Genomic DNA, 24,834 nt, shown 5'->3' on the forward strand with positions numbered 1-24,834 from the left:
TACTCAAATGTTATAAAATATGTTAATCATATTCGAACGGCTCATTTCCTTGGCTAATATTTGCTTCCAGTTCATGCGCTAAAAACTACATGGAGTAGTTAATATACATGTGTATATATTCAAAAGCACGCAAGAAAAGTATAATTGTTGGATCATACACTAGTACAAGTGAAGAGTTCATCTTGACCAGATCTTTTTCTTGTTGTCTTTTTCTTTTGGACCTTGAACTTGGTCTCTGCTAAATCTCCTGCTAGTACTGGTAAAGGGTCCTTGGGCATTTGTGGCCAGCTTCACTGGTCTTGTTACCTTGGCGACTTTAGGCGGGTCAGATTTTCTACCTCTCTTGTCACTTGAAGCGTTTGGTAGAAAGTTCTCGGTCTCTCCACTTCTAGAGTTCCTTTTCCTAGTTCGGTCATAAAGAGATTCGTACCCACCAGAGAAAACAGAACCCTGACTAACTGGGCGATTCACTGAATTCGTACTTCTTAGGATACGAGCCTCAATTTCACCCAAATTTCCATCATTCAAGCCAGTTTTCCCAATTATTGGTGTTGCCCTTATCCCATCAGCATAATCCTGAGTCAGCTTACCCTGCATTTCTTGCTCCTTTTGCCTCAGCTTCTCCTCAAGCTCCTTGATCTGCATCCCCCCCACCAAAAAAGGGCCAAACAATCTGTCACTATTTATAGATTCACGTTTTTCTCGAGGGGAGACCAAAGAGTTGATCAACTTCCCTCGTAACGTTAACATGGACAGCTGATTTTGGCTTTCTAACAGTTGGTAGCAAAATAATACAACCAAATTAAACTATAATTCAACGTTAAATGGTAATTTGGGTGAAATTATTCACAATCTGTCTTTTAAGTTCAAAATCCAGATTTCAACATATAATGTTCTCTTGATGATATTTTTCACAATCTGTCTTTAGTTTAAAATTCGGTTTCAACAAATCATGTTCTCTTGATGATATGGCTGCCCAGGATATAATGAGCACTTTAAGAGATATTCACACCATCGTGGGATTGTAATGGTAAAACCCTGTCTGAGAAAGACATGCATGCCGTCTCAACTAAATGAAAAATGGACATATACAAAATATTACTCAATACCAAACTAGTATATGATATGAGGCCCCAGAACTGACTGTGAATTGAGTTTTTAATTGATTTTAACAGCAGCATGAAATCAATTATGGCACCGTTAACCAATTACCTTCTGATGGAGCACCAATGATTCTGAATTATCCTCTCGTTCTTTCAATTTTCTCTGCAGTTCTATTATCTGGAAAGAGGAGCAGAAAAAGAAAAAAAAAGATAACTAAAAGGCTGCGAGAGAGAGAAAGAGAGATTTTGCAGTTCTCAATAATACATAAACTGCAAACCTTCTCTTGGAACATAAGCGCATGATGCTCAGACTCCTGCATTTGCTCCTTCAGCTTGCTTTCAAGATTCTTGACCTGCTAAAAAGCAAAGAGGTCCTTAGATACTGTTTCAACATGACCATTTTGAATGTAGTGGTAATGAAATGTAGTTGACTTTTCCGGATTTTAGAATGTATGTCGTCAATTCATATGCTCCATATGATCACAAGTTTATGCCCAATATCTGCAAAGCTTCTCCAAATGTACAATAAGAATATATCCGAACCTTTTGTTGCAATATTGCAAATTCTGATTGTTCTCGCTCTCTAAGTTTGGTCTCAAGCTCTTTGACCTTTGCAAAGAATAAATTAATTGAAAAGTATTCAAGTTAATTGAAACGTCAAAGCAGTAAATCACTAAGTTGAAGAGCAACCTTTTGCTGGAGAACACAGAACGTTTCTTCCCTTCCCTTCAATTTATCTGATAGTTGTAGGACTTGTTTCTCCGACTGATTTTGCAAGGATGCCTTTAGCTGAAGTTGATCTTCTAGTTCTTTTATTCTCTCTTGTTGAACTTTGTACGTCTGATCTTTGCTTCTGGTCTTATTCTCTAAGCTTTGTAGGTTCTCCTCTAGCTTTCTCAGAGATTCATCTTTGGATCTGGACTCCTGCCTCGCTTTGTCAAGCTTTCAGAAAAAAATGTAATGAAAACTATGAGTTACACATTTACGAGATCTATGGTTATAGTAGGACAAGAGGGAAGGGAGTAACGTTCAATGAAGTCTTACATAACCATGGATCACTTATCGTCTGTCCTGATATTTCTAGTGAAGTGCCATGAATAATAAAAGAAATTCTAGCTAAGTTTTCAAAAGATTACCGTTGCTTTCATCTTTTGAAGCTCGTTAGGATCAATTTGCTTCTTAGCAGGACCCAGCTCAATCCCTCGAACCCGAGTCGCGAAATTCAATGAACTCAGAGTCTCCCCCGAGTCCTTATCTGATGGACTAATTTGCACAAACATCAGAGTTTTGGAGTCGCCACCTGCCATCCATGTACAACTCTCTCATCAAGAGACAGCTATTATATAAGACGAGTACACGCATAGTTTAACAATCTGAATCATCTAAAAGGAGTCTTTTTGTTTGGGGTTGGGGAGAGAGAGAGGGAGAGAGAGAGAGAGAGCAGTCAAAGTTACCTAGCGAATCTTGAAGCAAGTGTGTCAACTTGGAGTTCCTAAAACCAATCCCCAGTACTTTTAGAACCACAGATAGCATTGAATAGAGAAGTATGAAACCAATTCAAAACGAGACGAGACCTGTAAGGGATGTGACTGGATTTATTTGCCAGAGCAGATATGACATCTCCTAAAGCTGAAAGAGATTTGTTGATGTTCTGAGCTTCTTTGAGCCGTTCTCCTTGCGCGTCAGTCTTTGCCAGCCTCTCACTACCAGCCAAATCTACAAGCCAGAGCTTGCTCCTTGTGCACTCTCCACTAATCAAGTTCTTTGATCTTACCATTATGCATAGCATGCTAAAACAAGGAGGATGTCACGCAACTTTAGTTGGCGGAGAGGAAAAAAGTCACATAAATACCATGCAATGAAAATCTCAAATGACAGCTCTGTACCAGTGAGATCGACTACTATGCTCATTAACGTTATTAGATCCAACAGCCCTAGCACTGCTTCCAGTCTGCAGTACATTCCAGACTTCCTTAGTACTCTCAACTTTGGCTTCTACAATCCCAGGAACATTGTGAAAACCCTCAGATGCTTGTTTTATCTCCAATCTGGAAAGACATGTGTAAACAGTTATCATCTGATAATATATCACCCATACATATGCAAAAGGCAATTGCATGCTGAGTAGAAAGCAAAGTTCCATTTCACCCGAAAAAGAAATAACCAAAGTCTCAAAATTTAGGGTCTTTTTCACTCCAAAAGAAAGGTAAATTCTTATTCTATTTATATACTGCACATGGGAAATAGACTATACTTTTTCGAAGTTGGTGCTGTAGCCAATAAGTCTCTTATCTGCTCATTATAGACTTCAAGAACACTGACGGATATATTATAGACAAATGTGTCGCTCCTTTCCTCAGCAGTTCTGAACAGTTGCTCCAGAGTCCGGTAGTTGACTCCTCGGTTTTGTTCGGTGCCCTCCATTGTAAATGTCTTCCCTGTTCCTGTCTGCCCATAAGCAAATATGCAAACATTGTAGCCATCCAACACAGAGAGTACCAATGGTGAAGCATCCGCAAAGACATCGACTGTCATGGAGAAAATTAGTCTCATTACTTATTTATGCTCTATTGTGGTATAAGCATGATATATCATGTTGTGAAGGCAATGTACCTTGGTCATCTTTTGGTGTATAGACTTTGTCAAATTTGAAAGTCTTTCTGGTGGCACCACCTGTCAAAATGCCAAGATCTCCGTCTTTTGCAGCGTCAAAGTCCACAATGGTTGCACACCCAGCTGATACTTCCTCCTTACTTAACGGACGACAGCGACAAAACACCCTGATATTTCCTGATAATTTACCCAACTTTTAGATATATTTCTAAGAAATGTACAAAGTACAAAATGTTTCAAACACCTTTTGTCTCCTGAAGCTGGTTATAAAGTTTCCTTCTCTTTGTTTGTTCTTCACTGTACTTCATTTTGAGATCCTCACACTGTGCGACTGCAAAGTGTGTCCATAATTCAGGAGAACACATTATGTCACTGTTAATGGAAAAATAGACAGTGTTTCTCAAGCATACCTAGTGCTTGGACTCCAGAGACCATGCTGTTCAACTCGGGAATTGAATCAGCACATTCATGTGCTTCTCGAGAAAGCTGAGAGTGCTCTCTCTTCATGATCTACATAACCAACCAATTAACCAATTTAAGAATTTCCAATAAATTGACCAGTAAATGCTAACAAATTACATATTTTATAATTCAATTGACTACCTTTATTTTCTTGTCTAGGTCATGAACTGCCAAGGCCCAGAACTGCTTATCATGCGCGTACTTGCTGGATAAGTTCCTCAAATTCTCATCTTGTTTTTCAACAACTTGGTCTGATGGGAGAGTAAAACAAAGAACCATTAATGTCTCCAAGGGGCAAACAAACTATTTAAACATACGCATCAATTTAAATCAAGTGAGAAAGAAAGATTGATGTCAAAGGCTGTACGTTACCAGTTAGTTCATTATCTAGCAATGTGCTAGGTTATCTAATATAAAATATCAAGAGCATAGACATTCTTCAGATCACTCATAAAAGAAAACACAAGAATCAAGAACTGGGTGCATTGTCTTTTTCGTATTTTCCTCATAATCGAGCTCCGATAGGAACTTACCCAAACTACGCTTCTCAAATGTCCTTATGTCAAGTTCCATCTTAAACTTCTCCAACTGTTCATTTGCTGTGGTTAGTGACATCCAAGCCTGATAACATTCATCTGTTTTGCGGTTGTTCTGCACGGAAAGATCTTTAATCTGCCTCTCAAACTTGGCTGTTAACTTTGTTTGCATAATCTTCTTCTGCACGAATAACAAAATTTCTGAGAGCAGATGACACAAATTTTACATGCTTGCAATTTTAAATATTCCAAATAAATTAAGGTCTCACCTGTTCTAGAGGAATCTCTATCTCGGTACAGCAATTATTGCACTTTATACATTCACCAGTCCCTCGAGTACCTGGACGCAAATTGTAATTGTGAATAACACTATAAGGTCAATATAGTCAAAAAGGAATACAATACTGTCCAGATGGATGAAAGAATATATTACCCAACACCTCTGGCGCTTTCCTAATGCAAATCCCACTTACCAACGGGCTTCCATTAACCCCTTCAAATTTTATTGCAATTATGCCGTCCTCCTTCACAGATACCCTAAAATCAACTAGTTGCAATGCCTTATTGGCTCCAACAACTCTGAAAATGTCAAAATCGGAAAGGACCTGCAATCAAGCAAAAGCATATACTTCAAATGCATTTCTCATGAAGAAGAAATAACAAAAGAAAAGGTTAAAACAGATGTTGGGCGCTAAAGTTCTTACCTTCTCTTCCTGCATGAATACATTGAAAACCCTCATGCCCTTGGGTCCATTGGTGAATATAATTTCCACAAAATGAAGATCAACGAAATAGTCTCCAGGATGAAAACTGTCGATGCGGTAACTAAAATTTCCAAATCGTGCTGATTGATAAACAAATGGATAATCACCAGAATCGACTATGATTTCATTGGTTCTCAAAGCATCACCTCCTTCGTAGAAAGCATCATCATGAAACTTCATGAAGGAATCTACTTGATTTGAAGCCTCACCTCCGGCATTTAGAAACATCACATATTCCTCTAATCAAAGCAACATAAAACAAAATGGCCCATTAGAGACAGCAACTAAAGCATATCCAAATGAACATTTGAGTAGCATTAAATGGTAAATTATATTGGGAAATTTTAACTCAAGTACAAAGGTATTGCTAGCTAGCTATGCCTCTCTAAGTCTAGCCCAAATGTTGCAATCCCAACATGAGTGCTCTCTTCTCTCTTCCTAACTTAATCTGGTAACCATATAGAACACACAAGTTGGCATTGAACGTAGACAATTGTTAAGAACAAATAGGACTATGATGATGGACCACTCGAGATGTGCTCGGAAATCGATGCAGACCAAACTAAGGTGGTGTCAATCAGAATATATGGCACATGGAGAGAGCACATAGTATTTACGCTGAACACAATCTTTATTTTACAGGCAATGCGAGCTTCAAGTAAACTTTAACTTGTGCCACCTAAATCAAGCCATCATGTAAGATGCACAAAAGATTATTTCATGATCCTTGCTATACAATTCTATTAACTTAAGTGAGCTGTGATTATCCAACTTATTTAAGACAATCGGTATGCGGAAGTACATATGGATCAGTGATTACGCATTCCGCACAGGTGGCAGTTTGTTTCTATCTTCACTTTTCAATTTAATATTTGATATTCCTTATTTCTCCATGATGGTTAGAGATCATTCCTTGAACATTCATATTGGTTAAAATCCAAATCAGCTCACACGTTGAGGTGATTATGTTGGTCTGTACGCTATATGTAAACTTCAGTAAGCATGCTTCAAAAATTCTAATGACATTCTTGTTTGTGCTAGAAAAAACCTGGATAACTGAGGTTTCTTAAACTATTTGAAAGATCACCTTGAAACCATAGACTGTAGAGTTTCGGCACAGTTTTAAAAAACAAACAAAACATTACACGCTTGGAGTTACTGTGCATAATGCAGTATAAAATATTTCAGCTTAATTTTTAACTTCTTAATGACCATTACAACATAAAGATGCATGTTAGGTGAATCCATTCAGCATAAAATTGCTCCTCCCCTATCTACTTATTATCTAAAATATTCATCTAATGAAACCATTAAAGAAAAATTGAAATGACATCCTTTTATCTAAATAGTAAGCATTGCTAAAAGTTATGTGATGCATCAACATAACACCAGTACATACACATACTATTGCTGATTCACCAGCACAAAACCACATAAACGGATTAATCGAGTTAATTCTATCAATTCATTCAATTTCACTTAAGGTTTGATAGAAAAATATATGTAAAGAGCGATGTCGCCATCTCAACAAAAAGATGCTTGGCTCTACTGCATTTAAAGATGCCCACTTTATGGAAGAGCTTGATACTCAAATCTGGATGTTCTATTAATATGAAAAGTTCTCCAATTCGGCTAGATATTAAACCCCGACCTCATACATTCTCTGAGAGAGAGCGGACACAACCCATTTACATGACACGAGGTCAAACACGAAACATAAGGAGAAGCTCAAATTTGACACACGTGATAATCTTAACCCCAATATTGACACGAGTTAAAAAGTTATCATCGCGGGTCAATCATTTGGCTTGTTAAAAAAATTTATGAAGTGATGCTAACGTGACTCAACACGATCTAGGAACATAATCACAGGCCGGCTTGAATTACCAACGCTAACATACAGAATGCCACCATATACATAAGTATGTGTGTATGTGTACTTGTTCTTGTGATCTGTTCGTAATCAGTTTGCAAACCTAAAATTTACCATGACAGAACTTAGACGACCTACAGTTATTACAGCCATTCATATGTTCTTCAAAACACATGTTCTCAAAATTGCACAACAGATAGAGATAAAGGAGAAGCGCTTGAAGTATCATCACTTCGTTTTCCAATTTGTCCGTGGCTTATTGGCAAAGAGCTAGGATCCTAAGACAGCCTAACATATTCTTTATGTGCACATAAGCCCTAATATGACCCAAAAGAAAAAAAACCTAACAGTATGGCTGGCCATCAACCAAAACGGAGAAATGACTCAATCGGGTCAATAGGTATAAAGAGCTCATGTCTTTGCGTCATTCCAAGAAATTCTCCAAATTGAACGCCGGAGCGGGCAGAATTCGCTTACCAGGAGACGCCGGCTTCGTGAACCCGCCTCGAATTAGTCTCGAACCGGGATCGCAGAGCACAGAATCTATCAAACCCCCGTCGTCGCCGCCCTCCAAGGAAGAATCTTGATCTCCTTTGTCCAGAGATTCGACCTCATCCCGGTTGAAAGGAGGGGGCTTCGGATCGAGGGCTTCCGGGCATCTGTCGAAACCATCGAACCCTACGACGTCCTCCATCACAAGAACGACGAGAGCCCGCGAGTGTGCAGGGGATTCGGGAGATTTCTTGATGTGGGAAGAAGGAGAAAAACTGGTTTTCGCGGAGGTCAGCGCGGAGGTGCGTCCTCAGAAAGATAACCGGAAAAAGGGAGTGAAAGATTTTGGAGGTGGTCTTCGCCTTACGGCATCTTGGCTTTTCTTGGGCTCTGTTCGAATTTTGAATCTCATTCGACCGTTGCCACAGCATTATGAAGTTACCGTTAATGCCGTGGGAAAGGTTTTAGGGTTTTCTTCGTGTGCTGTCTGCCTTATCTTTTTTTTATTTTTCCATTTTTTTCGGTTTTCCTTTTATTTGCTTTTACTTTGCTAATATATATATATATATATATATATATATATATATATATATATATATATATATATATTAGCAAAGTAAAATATATAACTTGCAACTCGTACACGTTTCAGTTCCATAAATTGTACTTCATGTCACAGTAACGTCAATTTGTGTTTTAGAGGTGTAATGAAAATTCGGTGGCCAAAGGAAAAAAGAGTAATGAAAATTTACATAACTCACATTATCTAAAGTATCATTATGCATGATTGTAAATGTTTATTAATAATAGGCATGGCCAATTCATGAAATCATTTTATGTAAAAATTCGAAATTGAAGTTGGTAGTGAGTTTGCGTAATTAATAGTAGCGAGACATTTTTAATATTATCGAAATGCAAAAACATTTGTGCATTAAAGGCTCCGTTTGTTTCGTAAAAAATGAACGATTTAGAAAATATTTTCCTAAAAATAATCGCTCGAAACATTTATGCACTTTTAAGTGGTTGGTGTCAACGAGCGTTGGTTTGGGAACGAGGAACCCGACGGGGAGAGAGCGGTCGGCTCCATTGACCAATGAAGAATCGAGAATTCTAAATTGAGTGGCAAGTAAAAAATTATGCCTGATTTTCATTCTCATAACGTAATAATGGAAAAGTGCTAGGACCTAAGGGGGCAATAGGCACTAGTAAGGGTCCAAACGGGCCAATTCGAAAAGACCGGGCTAGAGAAAAAAAAAAAAAAGGGTCGGATTGAAATTACCCGTTCGGTCCAAGCCGGTTCAGTCTTTAGCCTGATATCTTTTGTTTTAATTTCTTTCCAAAAATATCATTTAAAAAATCTTAACATATAATTGTCAAATAACCAACACAAATTTACTTAAAATTTGTAGAATTGTTTACGGTTTGAAATTAAACCGAGCTCGACCTCTAACTACTCGAATATCTAGTCGAGTGAAGATTGCGCTCGCCAATACTCAACTCGACAGCTCGCAGATCTAATCGAGCTTCTATTATTCTGTTCCAAAGTATTTTCATAATTACACAAAGAGACACATAAGTTGATAAAATTACATATCGCATATAAATACAAGGAAAATGTTTGAGCTTATTAAACTCGAGCTTGAGTTAATATATAACTCTTATTATAATCGAGTCGAGCTCGAGTATTTGAATTCCGACTTAGCTTGATTACACCCCTCAATCAACTCTCCCTGGTAGTGTTCGGGTCTATTAGAATTTTACCTTGTTTTCATTTGATTTAATTCTTTTCTTAAATTTTTTTCATATTACAAGCACAAAGACTAAAAAAAAAACTCTCTATTAAAACAACCATCTCAATAAAAGGAAATGGTGAGAAAAAAAGAAAGGAAGGAAATGCTCAATTGAGGTTATAATATATAATAGCTTTATAGGTATCGATTTGACCTAGCCATGGGCCTGGCGACTTTCGTGGCCCACCTAAGCCCCAATAGACGGGCTGGAAAATAGAGAAAGTCTGGCCCAACCTGAGTTGACTCTCAACAAAGAACAAATCTAGGCCCAATCACTTTTATGCAACTTTTGGGGATTAGCCTGGGTAACAAAATTAAGGATGAAGATCCTCTTCCCCCACAAAAGTTCTTCTTTTCATGTCTCGATCAATTTCGACCGTTGATGAACGTAAGTGAGATATGCATCCGCGGTTGAAGTTTGTCGAGACACCAACGAGTTCACCTCGTGGAGTAAAGGATTCGAAGCTAGACTCGATATCAGGTTTAGCTTGCCTATCGAAGCACGGCGTATATTCATCTAGGGTATATGTATTGAGATAATGTTTCAACTTAGGACCACGTGAAAAGTTTATATTGATTAGGAGTCCGTTTATTTCACGACATATAAATGATTTGGAAGACATTTCCCCAAAAAATGATCGCTTATATTACTTGAAATAATTAGTCAATGAAAATTATTTTCGCTATCAACAATAATTTATATTCAAATTCATTCATTAATTTTTGTAAACGATATGAGCGATCATTTTTAAGAAAACATTTTCCAGATCATTCATTTTCGGCGAAACAAACGCGCCCAAATAAGTTATCACTTGACATGGAGATATTGGCAACTGTAAAAAGACCTACCAAGCAAGAGTTAGTATAGAAATGGGTTTTATCAATCCAGTTAACTTCTTCCTTGATGTTAGATAAACCCAATTGATGCATCGACTTGCATTTCCTGATAAACCTAAACTTGTCTAATCTTAGTTCTAGTGGATTTAGGGCATGAATGACAACCATTCTGTTTTATATATCGATTTCTGACCAGAATCTATTTCTATTCCATGGATGAGTTTCTAAGCAAAAATACGTGTTTGATAACGATACAAAATTTCTGTTCTCGAAACAAAAATTTATTTGATAACGGCATAAAATTTCTCTCTCGGGCGACCGGCGGTAGGGGTGTGCAAACGGAACCGCTCGAATAGGGAACCGCCCGGACCGGACGGACACTATTTGGGCGGTTCTAAGGAGTGCCGGTCCGGTTCCTGATTCCTAAAAGTGGAACCGGTGTCCGGGCGGTCCGGTTCCCGGTTCCAAGAGGGAACCGGACCGGACCAAATCAATCGGACCGGACCGACATATTTTTTCTTCAAAAAAATTAATAAAATGTAAACTAAATCCTAAGTGAACTTTATTGACATAAATTCTTTTATAAAAATTAGTAAAATGTGAACTAAACTCTAAGTAAACTTCATTGATATAAATTCATTGATAAAAATTAGTAAAATGTGAACTAAACCCTAAGTATTTGACCAAAAAAAAACTAAATCCTAAGTGACCGGTTCTATTGGACCGGACTGGAACCGGACCGGACCGAAGGTCCGGTCCGGTTCCCGGTCCTAGGACCAAACGGTCCGGTCCACGGTTCCCAAAATTGGGAACCGTTTCTCCCGGTCCGGTTCATGGTTCCACTCGGAACCGGACCGGACCGGGAACCGATCACCCCTAACCGGCGGGTGGGTGGCGGACGACGGAAGGCGGCGGCGGATGGCGGCACGGCCAATGCGGAGGACGGAGGCAAGAGGCGGCCGACGTCGGGCAAAGGCGGGAGGCAAGCGACGACCGGCGGCAGGAGGCAGGTGGCGGCGAGAGGAGGGCGGCGGTGAGAGGCGGTGGCGGGAAGCGAGCGGGCGGCGGCCGCCAGCGGGAGGCGGTGGGGACGACGGCCGGTTGATGGCAGGAGGCGGCGAACGACAGGTGGGCGGTGGCCCATGGCGGCCGGCGGATGGTAGGTGGGCGGTGGCAGGCGGAGGCTGGGCAAACGGTTAGTAGTGAGGCCGAGCGATGAGAAGAATTTTTATTTCTTATTTCTGTTTCAGAAATAGAAAAGTAGAAAATTTTCACTTCTCATTTCTGTTCCAAACTTATTTCTGAAATCAAAATTTATTCTAGAAATAGAAAAATGAAATTGCGTTACTAAACGGATTTCTGTTCCAAATCTGTTCTCAGGAACAAGAAAAATAGAAAAACAGATAAACAGAATAGTTATCATTCGCAGGCCTAGTGATCATATTCCTGTTCAAATGGATAGACTCACCTTTTGCTCTTCTTATAAATTAGACCTACTGCTCATGCTCATCATCTATGACATTGAATTTATAAGGGGGAAAAAGGGGGAAAATAAAACCGAAAACCTCTGCATATAACCCCATTATTTTGGTTAGAAAAACGTGCACGAAATCATAAGTTGAATTCGAGGGCCTTGACACACGCAATTAGTGAAACTAAATATGGAACACGCGCAGCATGCAGGGGGTAGGACCATCGTAGCAGGAGGGTCTTCGACTCTTTGGGCCCAGATAACAATAATTTAGAGCACTGTCGTGGAGGGTCCATCCAATTGATGGTCTCAAATTCAACGTGGGAACATGACATTATGCCACTGCTAGTAGAGATTGAGATCTCTAACATTGGAAGGGTAAGATCATTCTTAGTTTCTTTTTATCTCTATTTAAATGATTGATGTATTATTTTGAGAACCGAGAGCCTCGTACCGAGCAATATCGCGAAAAATATCCCGAGTTATATAGGTTCTCAATTTTCAAAATAAAAGATTCACAACACATGCGAAAATCGACTCATAATCTTGATTTTTCTATTTTCTCTTCCCCCCTCTCTCCGGCCCCCGCCCATCTTCATCATTGCGCATCCTGCCACTATAGCTCGTAACCACCGTCTCTAGCGGGCTCAATATCAACCACCTCCCAAACAACTCCTGTTGAGTTTGCTCGTGTCGCACCTGTGTGTGTGTGTGCGCGGGCGCGTCACGACTAGAGGTGCGTAGGCGATGGTGGTAATGCACATGAGTTGCGATTGTTGAAAAGAAGAAGAAGGGAAAACAGAAGGAAATTGGGTAGAAAGGAATATAACAAATTTTGGATAGGAAATACGCCGATGCATCCTCATTTGGACAGGGTAATTTTTACAGGTATAACTTCACCTCATAAATTTGGAAGATTTTAACACCTATCATTAGATTAACTTTTTCTTGTTCCTTTCTTTTCCTGGGGGCGTAATACATGAATTTAATACAAGGAAAAACAATTAGGTCAATACCAAGACATCATGTAATATCTCCATCGAAGAAGTAGCAATTAAAAAGAAAGAAAAGACACTCACAATGATAGAGCCTTGTGCTAATTTAACAATCACGTTGTATCATGAATAAATACCTAATAATCATCGATCCCTCTTAGAATATGGAGGCCTGGCTGGACAAACCTTTGACCAAAATAATTTAGTTTATATGGACACATTCGAAGCGCATCGAATCGAGCATATCGCAACATAAGGAATAGCGGATACTCCATCCCTTAACGTATCTCAACTCTCATCATATGTATTGAGAGCTCGATGAACAGCTTCTCAATAATTAACTTCTAAATAATCGTCATGGCGACATGTTACGCAACCCATCCAAGATATATCAAGACAAATCGAGGAGATAGATTGTCTCCGTCCATTTTTCCTTAAGAGATGTCGCTACAATCCAGCATTAAATGCATGATACTAATTTTTTGTGGCACACTATAAGAGGGATTGATGCCAAGTTAGTTCCACATAAGTGTGATGTTTCTCTCTATTGTCGGATTGTGGAGTTCGTGGTTCATGGATATTTGTGTTAGGACACACCACTTCGAGAGCATCTTTGGTCTCGTTTCGTCAAAAGATTCTTGTTTGAATAAAGCTCTTGACTTTGAAGAATTCAAATCCCCAAGTAGGAATAGCATCATATGATGTATGGTCCTTTTTTATCTCTCCACCTCACATATATAATTTTAGAGCACTTGCTATCTTTCAACTAGTAAAGGGCTTATCGAATTAGGTACCCCAACAAAAAATAAAATAAAATAAAATAAAATATATATATATACACAATAAAAACAAAGTCAATAAAGAGAAATCGGAGGCAACAATGATTAAAGATACCGATATTCCTGTACCCATTCCTAGGGTTTCAACAAATTTCAATTATCGTACATCGGTTGTAAATTTTATAATGACCCTTAATTGCATGAACGGTTTTAAATGTATGAAGTCCAATCTGGAGACCTCGGAAATAGTATGATCTTATTCTGGTGATTAAGCATCAAATTAAGCAACTGTGCTATGGTACACACTTTTATTTTGTTTTATTGTTTCTAGGAAGAGGACAACACTACTTGGAGTTGATGTGATGTGGGGGGTGCTTCTTGTCGCATTAAGTAGGCGAAGCATCTAAAACCTGTGGTTAAGTCGGAGGATGCGACAAAGTCCTACGAAAAGCCAAAAGGTTCCCATATTAGATATGCGCTAACTGCAATATACTCTAAATTTGGCTGCACAAGAGGCAATAAAAAATGCAGTTCAAATAGAAACGGACGAAATACGAAAAGAGTTTAGAGATCTGGTGAAGTTTTAAACTGGAGTCGGTGCATTGCACCTGCTTTGAACGTAAGTCTTCTTCATGGTAATCTAACACATGCACGTTTGCCGAAGAACCTCTCACTCATGCATGACCCTCATCTGCTTCGTATACCATAAGTTTACTGCACACTGTGTGGATTGTAAAATTTTAGTATAAACACAACATTATTGCAACGTGCTATTAGTTGCAAAGGGTACACAAAAATAAATTAGCAAAATACTAGGCGACTCATTAGTATAAAAGTAAAATTCAAGGGATTGTTGAGAAATTTTGATTGCTAATGAAGAAACAACAGTATTTTATAGTTATTTGATGTCTTGTTGCGTAATAATGATTACTATCCTTAAGATATTATTTGCCCCAACTATTGTTGTTACCTGGTTCAAAGCAGATTTATCTCCAAGATATGCACCAAAGTTACAAAAAAACGAGTTTAGCAATTACTTAATTTCTCTCATGAAAATTCACCTTGAATGTGTTGTCAAACTTGCGTGAGAAAAAGAGAAGAAGAGAGAGTTATGACAATTATTGTGAAGAAAAGAGAGTTACGGAGAAGAGAAAGTTGTTATGAATAATGTGTGATTTGGTCTTATTTATAAACAACCAAACAACATATCTCTTCGTAATATGTATCTTATTGGAACTATCACCACTTTGCATGAGCAACCATCACTTCTTTTTATATCAATAATCAATTATTTTCATATCCAATTCAATCTCTTTTCTTAACCATCTATAAATAACAAACTATCAACAATCCCCCACTTAGTTTGTTATGTGTACTAATTTACATAAATTCACACTATACAAGAAGAAGGTATCTATTAAGATTTTAACCCTCAATCAATGGAGATAAAACTTTTAACGTGATTTCATTTGTTAATCTAATTATCACACATATGAATTTACGCACATTTATTTGGAAATTTCCCATGCCTTAGCACTTTTATGGCCTTGTGCTGCCTCTTGGATTCATGAACATTTACAAAAGTTCATACAACTTTTGTTAGAAGCAGTGCCGCTTCTTATGTTCATATAGGTGAAGTTTCGAACTAATTACCTTAGCCTTGCCTAGCTAAAACTTGAATTCCATTAAGAGTGCTTTCTTACACTCAACCTCCTAACTTTCCATGAGTACTCACCTTGTGCCCTAGTACTCAATCTTTGTCAATATACAATAACTTGTTGTTACCCATTGAACTTTTACAATTCGTTAGAAATTATCAAATTGGGTTCTCAGTATGCTTGACTATTATTAATTGGTCTAAGATCCACTCCTTTGGTTGGCAATACTACTAACTAAACCTCAAAAGTCCCTTACTGAATAGATCGGCCAAATTAATATTTGTTTGAACATAAATATTTGAAATAATTCCATCACTAATTAATTGTCGAGCATACCCATGTTTCAAACTAATATGTCTAGATTTTCCATTGTATAATTTAATGTATGCCTTAGACATTGTTGCCTCACTATTGCAATGTAAAGCTATCGCTACCATTGGTTATAGCCACAACTCTATATCCAATAGCAAATTCCGTTGTTTACCAGATGCCAGTAATGCTATAAATTCATATTCCATGGTTGAATGAGCTATAAATGTTTGCTTCTTTGATGCCCAAGAGACTGCACCATTTGTAAACTTGAAAACCGATTTGAAGGCAATTTAAAAATAATTGCAGCAACTTGAAGAGATTCAAAAACTTCAACCATAAGGACTTTAAGTTTGGCAACATATATTTGAAGTTCCTCCACTTGCTTAGAGATGGATTTTCCATTAATCATGGTAAATTCAAAGTATTTTAAAATAGTAAATCTATCGATACCTTGTTCGTCAGTATTATATTTAGTCTCCAAGGCATTCCAAATATCTTTGAGATTTGTGTAAGATCGAAAATTTTCATTTGAAGTGTTTTGACAAAACAATGAGAATTTTATCTTGGCAGCTCCTTTCATCATCCTCACTTTTTCTCACAACATTGATTTAATCAAAATTGTTATCCTTAGGGTAGGATTAGTGGGCAAGTTGGGACCCAAGATGTAGAAATACATTTTAGATAAAAAAAAAAGGGTCGCGTTATTTTTCCAAGCTAACGAAATTACTTCCATCAAAAGGATAAATTCGTAATCTGTCAAGATTGCTGGCACTTGATGTAGCCACTATCTATATCTTCATGAAAATAATGCCTTAAAATTGTTGAGATAATTTGATTGCTAATAAAGAGATGAGCAGTAGTTTATAGTTCTTTGATTTTTTTTATGTGTAATGACGATAACTGTCGTTAAGGTATTATTTGCCCCAACTGTTGTTGCATCCGGACTTAAAGCAAATATATTTCCGAGATATATACCAAAGCCATAGGAAAAACAATTTTAGCAATTTCTCAATTTCCTTCACAAAATTTTACCTTGAATGTGTTGTCAAACTTGTGTAAGAAAAGAAGAAGAAGAGAGAATTAGGAGGATTATTGTGAAGAAGAGAAAGTTGCTATGAACAATGTGTGATTTGATCCTAGGGTTAATACCACAAAAAATCTCAAATTGGTACACCTATGATAAATTTATCCAAAACTAATTTTTTGACTCCCCAAAAACTCCAAACCGGTATACTTGTGACAATTTTACCCTCCTTCAGTTTCCATTAAATTTTATCGTCAAATTTCTGAGTTGGATGACACGTGGGAATTGACGGGTATATTAGCTTGGAGGTTTACCCCTTCGTTTGTCACATGTGTATCAGTTTGTGATTTTTGTGGTATTGATATAATTTAATGGAGGGTGAATTTGTCACAAATGTACCAGTTTGGGGTTTTTAGTGGTCAAAAAATCAGTTTTGGGTAAATTTATCTCATGTGTACCAGTTTGGGGTTTTTCATGGTTAAAAAATTAATTTTTAATAAATCTGTCATAGGTGTATCGGTTTGGAGTTTTTCGTGGTATTAACCCTTGGTCTTAATTATATACATACAAACAACACGTCTCTTGGGAATCAAGTCCTAAAACTTGTCATAAAAGTGCAATTAAATCCTAAAACTTTCAAAAAGTGTAATCAAGTCTTAAAATTTGTCAAGTTAGTTCAATCAAGTTCAAAAACTTGTTAGCATTTTTCACTTGTCAAGTTGGACAGAGTTAAATAAAGGACTTGATTGCATCAATGTGACAAGTTTTAGGACTTGATTACACTTTTTGAAAGTTTTAGGACTTAACTGAACTTTTGTGACAAGTTTTAGGATTTGATTGCATTTTTTTAAAGTTTTAGGATCCAATTACACTTTCGTGACAAGTTTTAGGATTTTCAGTACACTTATCCCAAAATATAAAAAGTTCTAGCATGTTAAGATAATTTATATACAAATTATTACAAAATGCACTTGATTAAGATACAATCAAAGGAATAATATCTCCGCGAGGTAGTGTACATTTGGCCGGTCGGGGGGTTAGGTGTTTGCAAAAGGAGATACATTCCCGATTCATGGAGGTATCTAGTGTTCACGGCTCTTTGATTCTCACTCAAGTCAAGACAACAAGTTCCCATTCTCCCACGACTCAAATTTGCAAAGTCGTTCTTTGCTACGCTTGCCAACCACATTGAACATGTCTGGCACTTTGTATTGGACTCATTCATTGAAACTGCTGACGCCATTCGCGTTGGGCAAAAACAGAAGACAACACTTGAATGAGAACAAAACAAAAATTGAACAACCAAAGTCTGCTGGGAATCGTTGCCTTTCGCAGGACGGCTGGGAAAAGGATAGGAGTAGGGAAGCCAGAAAGCAACATCACATGTTCTTCACGAGTTGTGTACTTTCCTTTTGTTCATTGGCCAGGTTTTCTTAAATCTTTGAGTAGAACAAATTTCCGCAAACTAGCTTTGATTGATGGGATATATGCTTGAATGTGAAGCACGTACATCACTCTCAAACATAACAGTAAATTTTAAAAGAAAAACTAAAATTGGCTCCACCCCCTCTCTCTTCCTTTCTCTCTATATTGTGATGCCAATTGCCGCTGCACCAGTCAATTTTGCCTGTTTTTAGAATACATAAATTCAAGAGATTTCTCTTTGTGCGTTTCGTGCGTGTTTGCGAGTTGCAACTCGTGCTTTGTTCCTTTGCACTGGTTTGACATTAGAGTAGAAGATTGTGGGAATAGACATGGCCACAGTTCGGAACCGGCCGGTTCCGGTTCGTGGCCATGTATGAGTCGGAACCGGTGGTTCCGGGCTAGTTCCGGTTCTAGCCCGGTTCGGAACCGGCCGGTAAAAATTAAAAAAATAAATTATGAAATAAAAAAAATAATGAATTATCAAATTATGAAATAATGAATTATTCAATATAAAATGTAATCAAAATGTACATTGTAATCAAATTTGGGGAAAAAAGAGAGAAATTATTCAGTTTTTTTTTTTTGGAACCAGGCCTGGAACCGGCGGTTCCGGGCCGGTTCCAAAATTGTTGGACCTTTTTTTTGGAACCGGGCCTGGAACTGGTGGTTCTGGGCCGGTTCCAAAATTGTTGGAACTGGAACCGGGCCCAAGGCCACGGGCTGGTTCCGGTTCCGAACCGCGGGCTCGGTCAACGGGCCAATCCCGGGTTTGACCCGGGCCGGTTCCGGGCCAAAACCGGCCCGTGGCCATGTCTACGTGGGAACTCGATATTTGGTAATATCGGCTACGGAGATAACCATGTCACCAACAAAGATTTAAGAGGTGTAGGCTATTTGATGGTAGTCAGAGTATCTCAACAGGCTATAAAAGATATTAGAATGCGATGAATGTTTTATTAGAAGGTCGAATGCAATCATTTCTTGGTTTGAAGCTGTTGGCTTGAAAAGAAAATCGGTTCGGGATAAGTTAGACCTGTCAAGCCAAGAAATCATTGCATTCGACCTTCTAATGTTCCGACCAGGTCATGTCGAATTCTGACCCGAATATACTCATTTAACCCAATTTGATCCATTTCCATTTAATGCAAATATAATGACTCATATCCGACCCAACCTATACTCGACCCGACCATATTATTAAAAAACTTCCATATTTAACTAACTATATGAAAATTAATACCCAAACTGATATGAGAATGCGGAGTGAGTGAACGCGAGATTAAGTGAGGACGAGAGATATGAGTTGTGTTTAAGTAAGTTGGGTCATAATTGGGTCTAAACATAAATGGGTTTACAACCCATTTTAACAGATATAGGGGTAACAAAATGGCTCCAGTGGGGAATCGAGCCCATGGCGAACCTTGAACTTGTTCTGGCAATGCAGAGCAACCGACCATCGGCTTACCCCGAAGGAATATAATTTGTACAAGAATAGGGTGGACTGTGGTCGAAGGAACACGCATTTCTCATGTGACTGTTGGGTTCAGACTTGTTGGTAACTAGGCTTTGATAGCCGTGTTTAGTGACTTTGGATTTCTCTCACCCCAAAAGCTTACTCAAAGGGTGAGGTTTTTCCTCACATTTATAAATTGACTGTCAACTCTTTTCATAATCGATATGGGATAACTCCAACAGCAATGAAATCGTGATAAATAAGACATGCATGATGGTCGAGGTTGCAATAATCAATTTGTTAATCACAATTACATATTGCATGGGAAAGTCAAATTTCACTTTGAGGTTACCAATTAAAACTTTTGAGAGATATTTTTCTATGGAAGAACTTATAGATTGGCATGCAGAGGCGGATCATTCTCCTCATTATATGGATGTGCCGGAGCGTAGAAAGGTAAAACTTGTGAAAGTATAAGTTCAATGGCAGATTGTACTCTTGGTGGCAAAGATGAAAAGAATAGCGTCAGATAATAGGCAAAACTTCAGTAGCAACGTAATCGAAAATGCGAATGTTGTTAAAGTGGCAATTTTGGACTCGGGCAATAATAATAAGGGACAATTACAAAACAAGTTTTAAATCTATTACATTTGTTCCAACTGAATTATAAGCATTTTTACGTTGTGCCAATTGAGTCCATCCGATCAATTTTGACCGGAAATCACTTATGTTGATGCTAGCTATTTTACGTGACACGACCGACGCTAACGGAGACATTTTTTTTTTATAATTTCTTGATTTTTTTTTGTTTTTTCCTTTCTTTTCTTTACTTTTTATGGGACTGAGGGTCGCAACACTCTCGCCAACCACTAGGTAAGGGCTCGCGGGCCCTTGCTATGGCCGGTGAGGGCTCGGGCAACGGCGTTGAGGCCCTCGCCTCGATCCGGTGAGGGCGCCTCAGCCCTCGCCTGTGCTGAGAGAGGGTTGGTCGGTGACCCTTCTTGGCCCTCAGTCCCAAAAAAAAGTAAGAAAAGAACAAAAAAAAATTTAAAAATTAAAATATTATTAAAAAAATGTTCACGTTAACGTAGATTGTAGGGGTGTGCAACCGGACTGGGTTTACCCGGAAACCGGACCGGCCCACCCGAAAAACAGGTTCGGGAATCGGTTCTAACAAGAACAGGTCCGGGTACCGGTTCCATTTTTTGGGAACCGGTTAGAACCGGTCCGGTTTCCGGTTCCAAGTAAAAACCAACCCGAACCAGTTTTAGAACCAGTTTTGAGATAATGTAAAAAAAAAGTAAAAACCTTAGATCACGTTACCCTACTTCACCGGTTTTAGAATCGGTTTCCAGTTTAATATTGGGATATGTTTTACAACTATGAGCGAAACAGCACGGCCCTTAAAGTCTTCTAAATATTGTGTGATTCATATGAGACATATAGACATTTCTCTAGTGAGAGCAGATACTTTACTGGTAAGTCTCTTGATTTTTCTTTCAGGATATTTCATTTGGAAATAGAAGTGAGGAGTTCTCCCATCATGGCACAAAATAAAGAGCTAAACATGTTGAACAATTCCCTGGAAATGTGACTCTTAAATATTTATGCGATTAGACTATGTCTTACCACATAGTGCTTTTGGATTGTTGATTTTAATGTATTGTAATTTCACTTGCTCATTTTGGGGATTGTTACTTTTGGCGGATAGTGATTTTTGTTATTCATCTTTTACTTTAAATCGTTTCATTGACACCTATATTATTTTGCTGGAAAAAAATGAAACCGGAAAAAGGAACAAAAAGAAAAAACAGGTTCTTGGGTAAACCCTGAAACAAGACCGGAAAAACAGGGTCGGTTCCAAAATAGGGTCAAAGGAAAACAGGGTTGGTTTCAGGTTCCAAAAATTGGGAACCGGTTATAACAGGGTTGGTTTCAGGTTCCAGGTCTGGACCCAACCCATCCTGGAACCGATCACCCCTAGTAGATTGTGCCACATGGGACGGCCGATGTCCACATCATCGATTTTTAGCCTAAATTGACCGGATAGACTCAAGTGGCAAAATGAGAAAAATATTTAAAACTCAATTGGCATAATTAAAAAGATTTAGGACTGAATTGACATAAATATAATTAATTTAAAATTTTTTTGGTACTTTTCCCAAATCGATAATATCGTTCGCATGTCAAATCAAAGATCATGTGCTGGAAAAACGAGCATTTTGTGAACATGTGAAACTCGTGGAACATGATATTACACGGGAAATTCGAGGATCATGCAAATCCATGCATGTCACACGTCCTTGAAAGCAACCCGTAAAAAAAAAAATATGGTTTCAGAATGCTGTTTATGAGCCGCGAGAACAAGAAGTCGAAGTCTCTTGAATTTCCCTTTTCAAGAATCGAAAGATCTCGTGCTTGAGGAAGAATCTAGGAGTGAGCATGTTGTCCACGTCGATGGAGAGATGTTTTCGGAGAAAAGTCCCTCTCATGTTGATTAAAGTCAACAGTTAGAGTCCATTTGTCTCGTTTAAAATTTCATGATAAGAAACATTATCTTTCATGAAAATCAGTTTCATAAGGAAAAGTGATTTAGGGAAAATAATTTCCTCTTTACCAAAAAAAAATTATTTTCCCACAAATCTCAACTAGTTATATTCAGTCCATGGAAACTTTTACCATAAATCAATTAATTGTTTGTCATCCAAGCACCGAAAAATTAAAAATAAATTTTCGAAAATAATTTTCGGACGTTACACGAGAACAAAACAAAATATGGGTAAACACCAAGTTTCATGGGAATTGTTGTCCTTTTGCGGGACAACTTGGGACAGGAGTAGGGAGGCCAGAGACCAGCCTCACATGTTGTTCACGAGTTGTGTACGTTTGTTTTTGTTTATTGGCCATGTTATCTTCGATCTTTGAGTAGAACAATTTTCCACCGACTTTGATTGATAGGATATATGCTTGAACATGAGCCACACATAAATCTAAAACATAACATAAAATAACAAAAAAAAACAAAAAACAAAATCTGCTCCACCCCCTCTCGTCCTTTTGCGTCTATCGTGATACACGCGGGTGCTGCACCACACTTCAGCACATCGCTTGACCTCGTCATGGTTGCTTGACTGATGGAGTTGTTGAGTCTAATAGGGAAAAATAATGTTAAAGCTGAGAGCTTTTTACTTCTAATGGCATGTATGTGATTATTATGTTAAAGCGGAGAAGAAAGTATCGTTGCTAATAGCATACATGTGATTTTTAACATAACTATGTATGCCCTAGAAATCTAATACATATCGGGGCAATATCTTTTGTAATTGTAACCTGGGACATGTAACTCTAAACTGATACTTATAATGAAGAAATTACTTAGTACGGCACCATGGTTGTAATCAAGAGAAGGAGAAATTTACGAATGCAACTCTTAAAGAGATGCTTGACAAGGATGCCTTAATGAGTCTGAAATTTTAGACTCAATTGCATCATTTCATTCTACTTCGCGCAAAGAATTAATGCACAATTTTATTACTAGTGGAAAGGTTTAACTTGCTGATGATAAACCTTTAGATATTAGGGGGAAGGGTGATATTAACATAAAGGTTCATTGAAATTGCCTTATTTTCCTAATCTCCAAAGGCTTACTACGTGCAAAGAATTAATGCACAATTTTATTGCACATTTCAATTTCGCCATTGTAATTCTAAACATTTATGTGAAATTTAAATATAGTCCTCCAGCAATTGCCACTGGAAATTGTTGACGTGGTGTCCAGTCATTGCTGACCGTCCCACGTGGCACGATGATGGGGATAACTTTACTCGAAACAGCATCCTACGTCGATCTCCACATTAGCGATTTTCGGCAGAAATTTATCAAAAGAAATACATTAGAATATTGTACAAAGGTTTAGGATTACATTAGTAAAAGTGGAAAGTTTAGGATTTAATTGATATCCATAAAATAAATTTATGACTGAATTGGTAATTTTCCCAAGTGTCTTCCAACAAAGGCAAAGTGATGCGAGGTACCCGAACTTTGGATTTACATAAATAGTTTTAAATGTTTTGTCCGATGTCCAATCAAGTCCTAAACGTCCAAAATGTACAATTAAACCCTAAAAATTTTGAATCATGTGCAATCAAGTCATTCTAGCCACCGCTTAGGCAATTTTGCTTACGTGATATGTCGAAAATCTGCTATGTCGATTCTAAATTTTTGTAGCATAAGTGAACCTGATATGGTAATAAATGTGGCGTCATGTCATAAAATAATTAAAAAGTAAAAAAAGAAAAGAAGAGAGAGAGAGAGAATCATTGGGTGGGGGTAGGGGGTATTTTGACAATTTGGGGACGGCGTTCCCAAACCTACCCTCCCCCTCAGCACTCTCAACACCCATTTTCGTAGTTGAAACTGTTGCACTGCAATATGCGAAAAGGAAAAGAAAAGGCATCTATCTTTGTTTGTTCCTTTCCCTTGAAACGAACAAGACCTCCTCCATATGAGACAAGAGCACCTACTAAGAGGCTGATATGGGGGTTATGCCTCTCCTACTTTCAATTCCCCTTTAAAGATTCTCTCACTTTGCAATTTGTACGGATTAGATTAGCCGAGATTCTTCCACAGAGCATTTTGGACCAAAGGCAATTTCATCTCCTGTCCTTTTGTGCTCAAAGACGACCGCCATGAGTTACCGCTGTAAGAATTAGAGATCCTGCTGATCCACAAATCTTGGGTTAAACCTTAATTAGCTTCGCTTGAGGGTATTCAACTTCATATTACCAAGTAAAATAGCTCATAGAATTATTTATGATTGGATTTGTTGGACCTAACTTAAGATTCATAGTCACTTTAGAAAAGTAACCAATTGATAATACATTCATGATTACTATAATTTATATAATTGATACAGAAGGATTTGTTTTTTCATAATAAGATCGCAGTCCCAATCTTTTCTAATGAGGTCAGGTCATGCTATTGACCAGTTCATATGAGGAAATGTCATGCATGTATTGGTTTTAAAAGGTGTACCTGTATAGTGCTTTTGAATGTCATGAATATATGCAGTGAAGTAACCGTTGTACTCATCAAGGACATTTTATTTTAACTAGCAAGATATCCATGTATTATACGAGTCTAAGATTATATTTGTTATATTATTCTAAATTTCGGTATCAATGTGAATTTTCACAAGAGAAATAATAAGTAGACAATTATGATAGAATAAATAAATATTTACATCAA

General features: G+C 37.9%; 1 protein-coding gene across 2 annotated transcripts; it reads right to left on the reverse strand.

Annotated features, from left to right (window-relative positions):
* On the reverse strand, nucleotides 1-8,214 carry LOC115676964 (kinesin-like protein KIN-14R). 2 transcript variants are annotated; one of them, XM_030600009.2, is made up of 19 exons: nucleotides 7,829-8,214; nucleotides 5,419-5,717; nucleotides 5,148-5,319; nucleotides 4,984-5,054; nucleotides 4,712-4,895; nucleotides 4,320-4,429; nucleotides 4,127-4,226; nucleotides 3,961-4,047; nucleotides 3,717-3,893; nucleotides 3,358-3,631; nucleotides 2,990-3,151; nucleotides 2,678-2,893; nucleotides 2,558-2,595; nucleotides 2,240-2,403; nucleotides 1,794-2,045; nucleotides 1,647-1,712; nucleotides 1,382-1,459; nucleotides 1,213-1,281; nucleotides 1-639 (listed from the first exon to the last, which is right to left on the reverse strand). In XM_030600009.2, the coding sequence occupies exons 1-19, from the start codon at nucleotides 8,043-8,045 to the stop codon at nucleotides 178-180; spliced, it is 3,198 nt and encodes a 1,065-aa protein (XP_030455869.2). In that variant the 5' UTR covers nucleotides 8,046-8,214; the 3' UTR covers nucleotides 1-177. The 2 variants fall into 2 exon arrangements, with proteins under 2 accessions (XP_030455869.2, XP_030455870.2); XM_030600010.2 differs by having other exon boundaries at nucleotides 1,382-1,456; nucleotides 7,829-8,213.
* Between the last annotated feature and the right edge of the window lie 16,620 nt (nucleotides 8,215-24,834).

Source organism: Syzygium oleosum, unplaced genomic scaffold (assembly GCF_021117445.2).
Source record: "Syzygium oleosum isolate NSW1041296 unplaced genomic scaffold, Sole_v2.1 Sole_v2.35, whole genome shotgun sequence".
NCBI classification, from domain to species: domain Eukaryota; kingdom Viridiplantae; phylum Streptophyta; class Magnoliopsida; order Myrtales; family Myrtaceae; genus Syzygium; species Syzygium oleosum.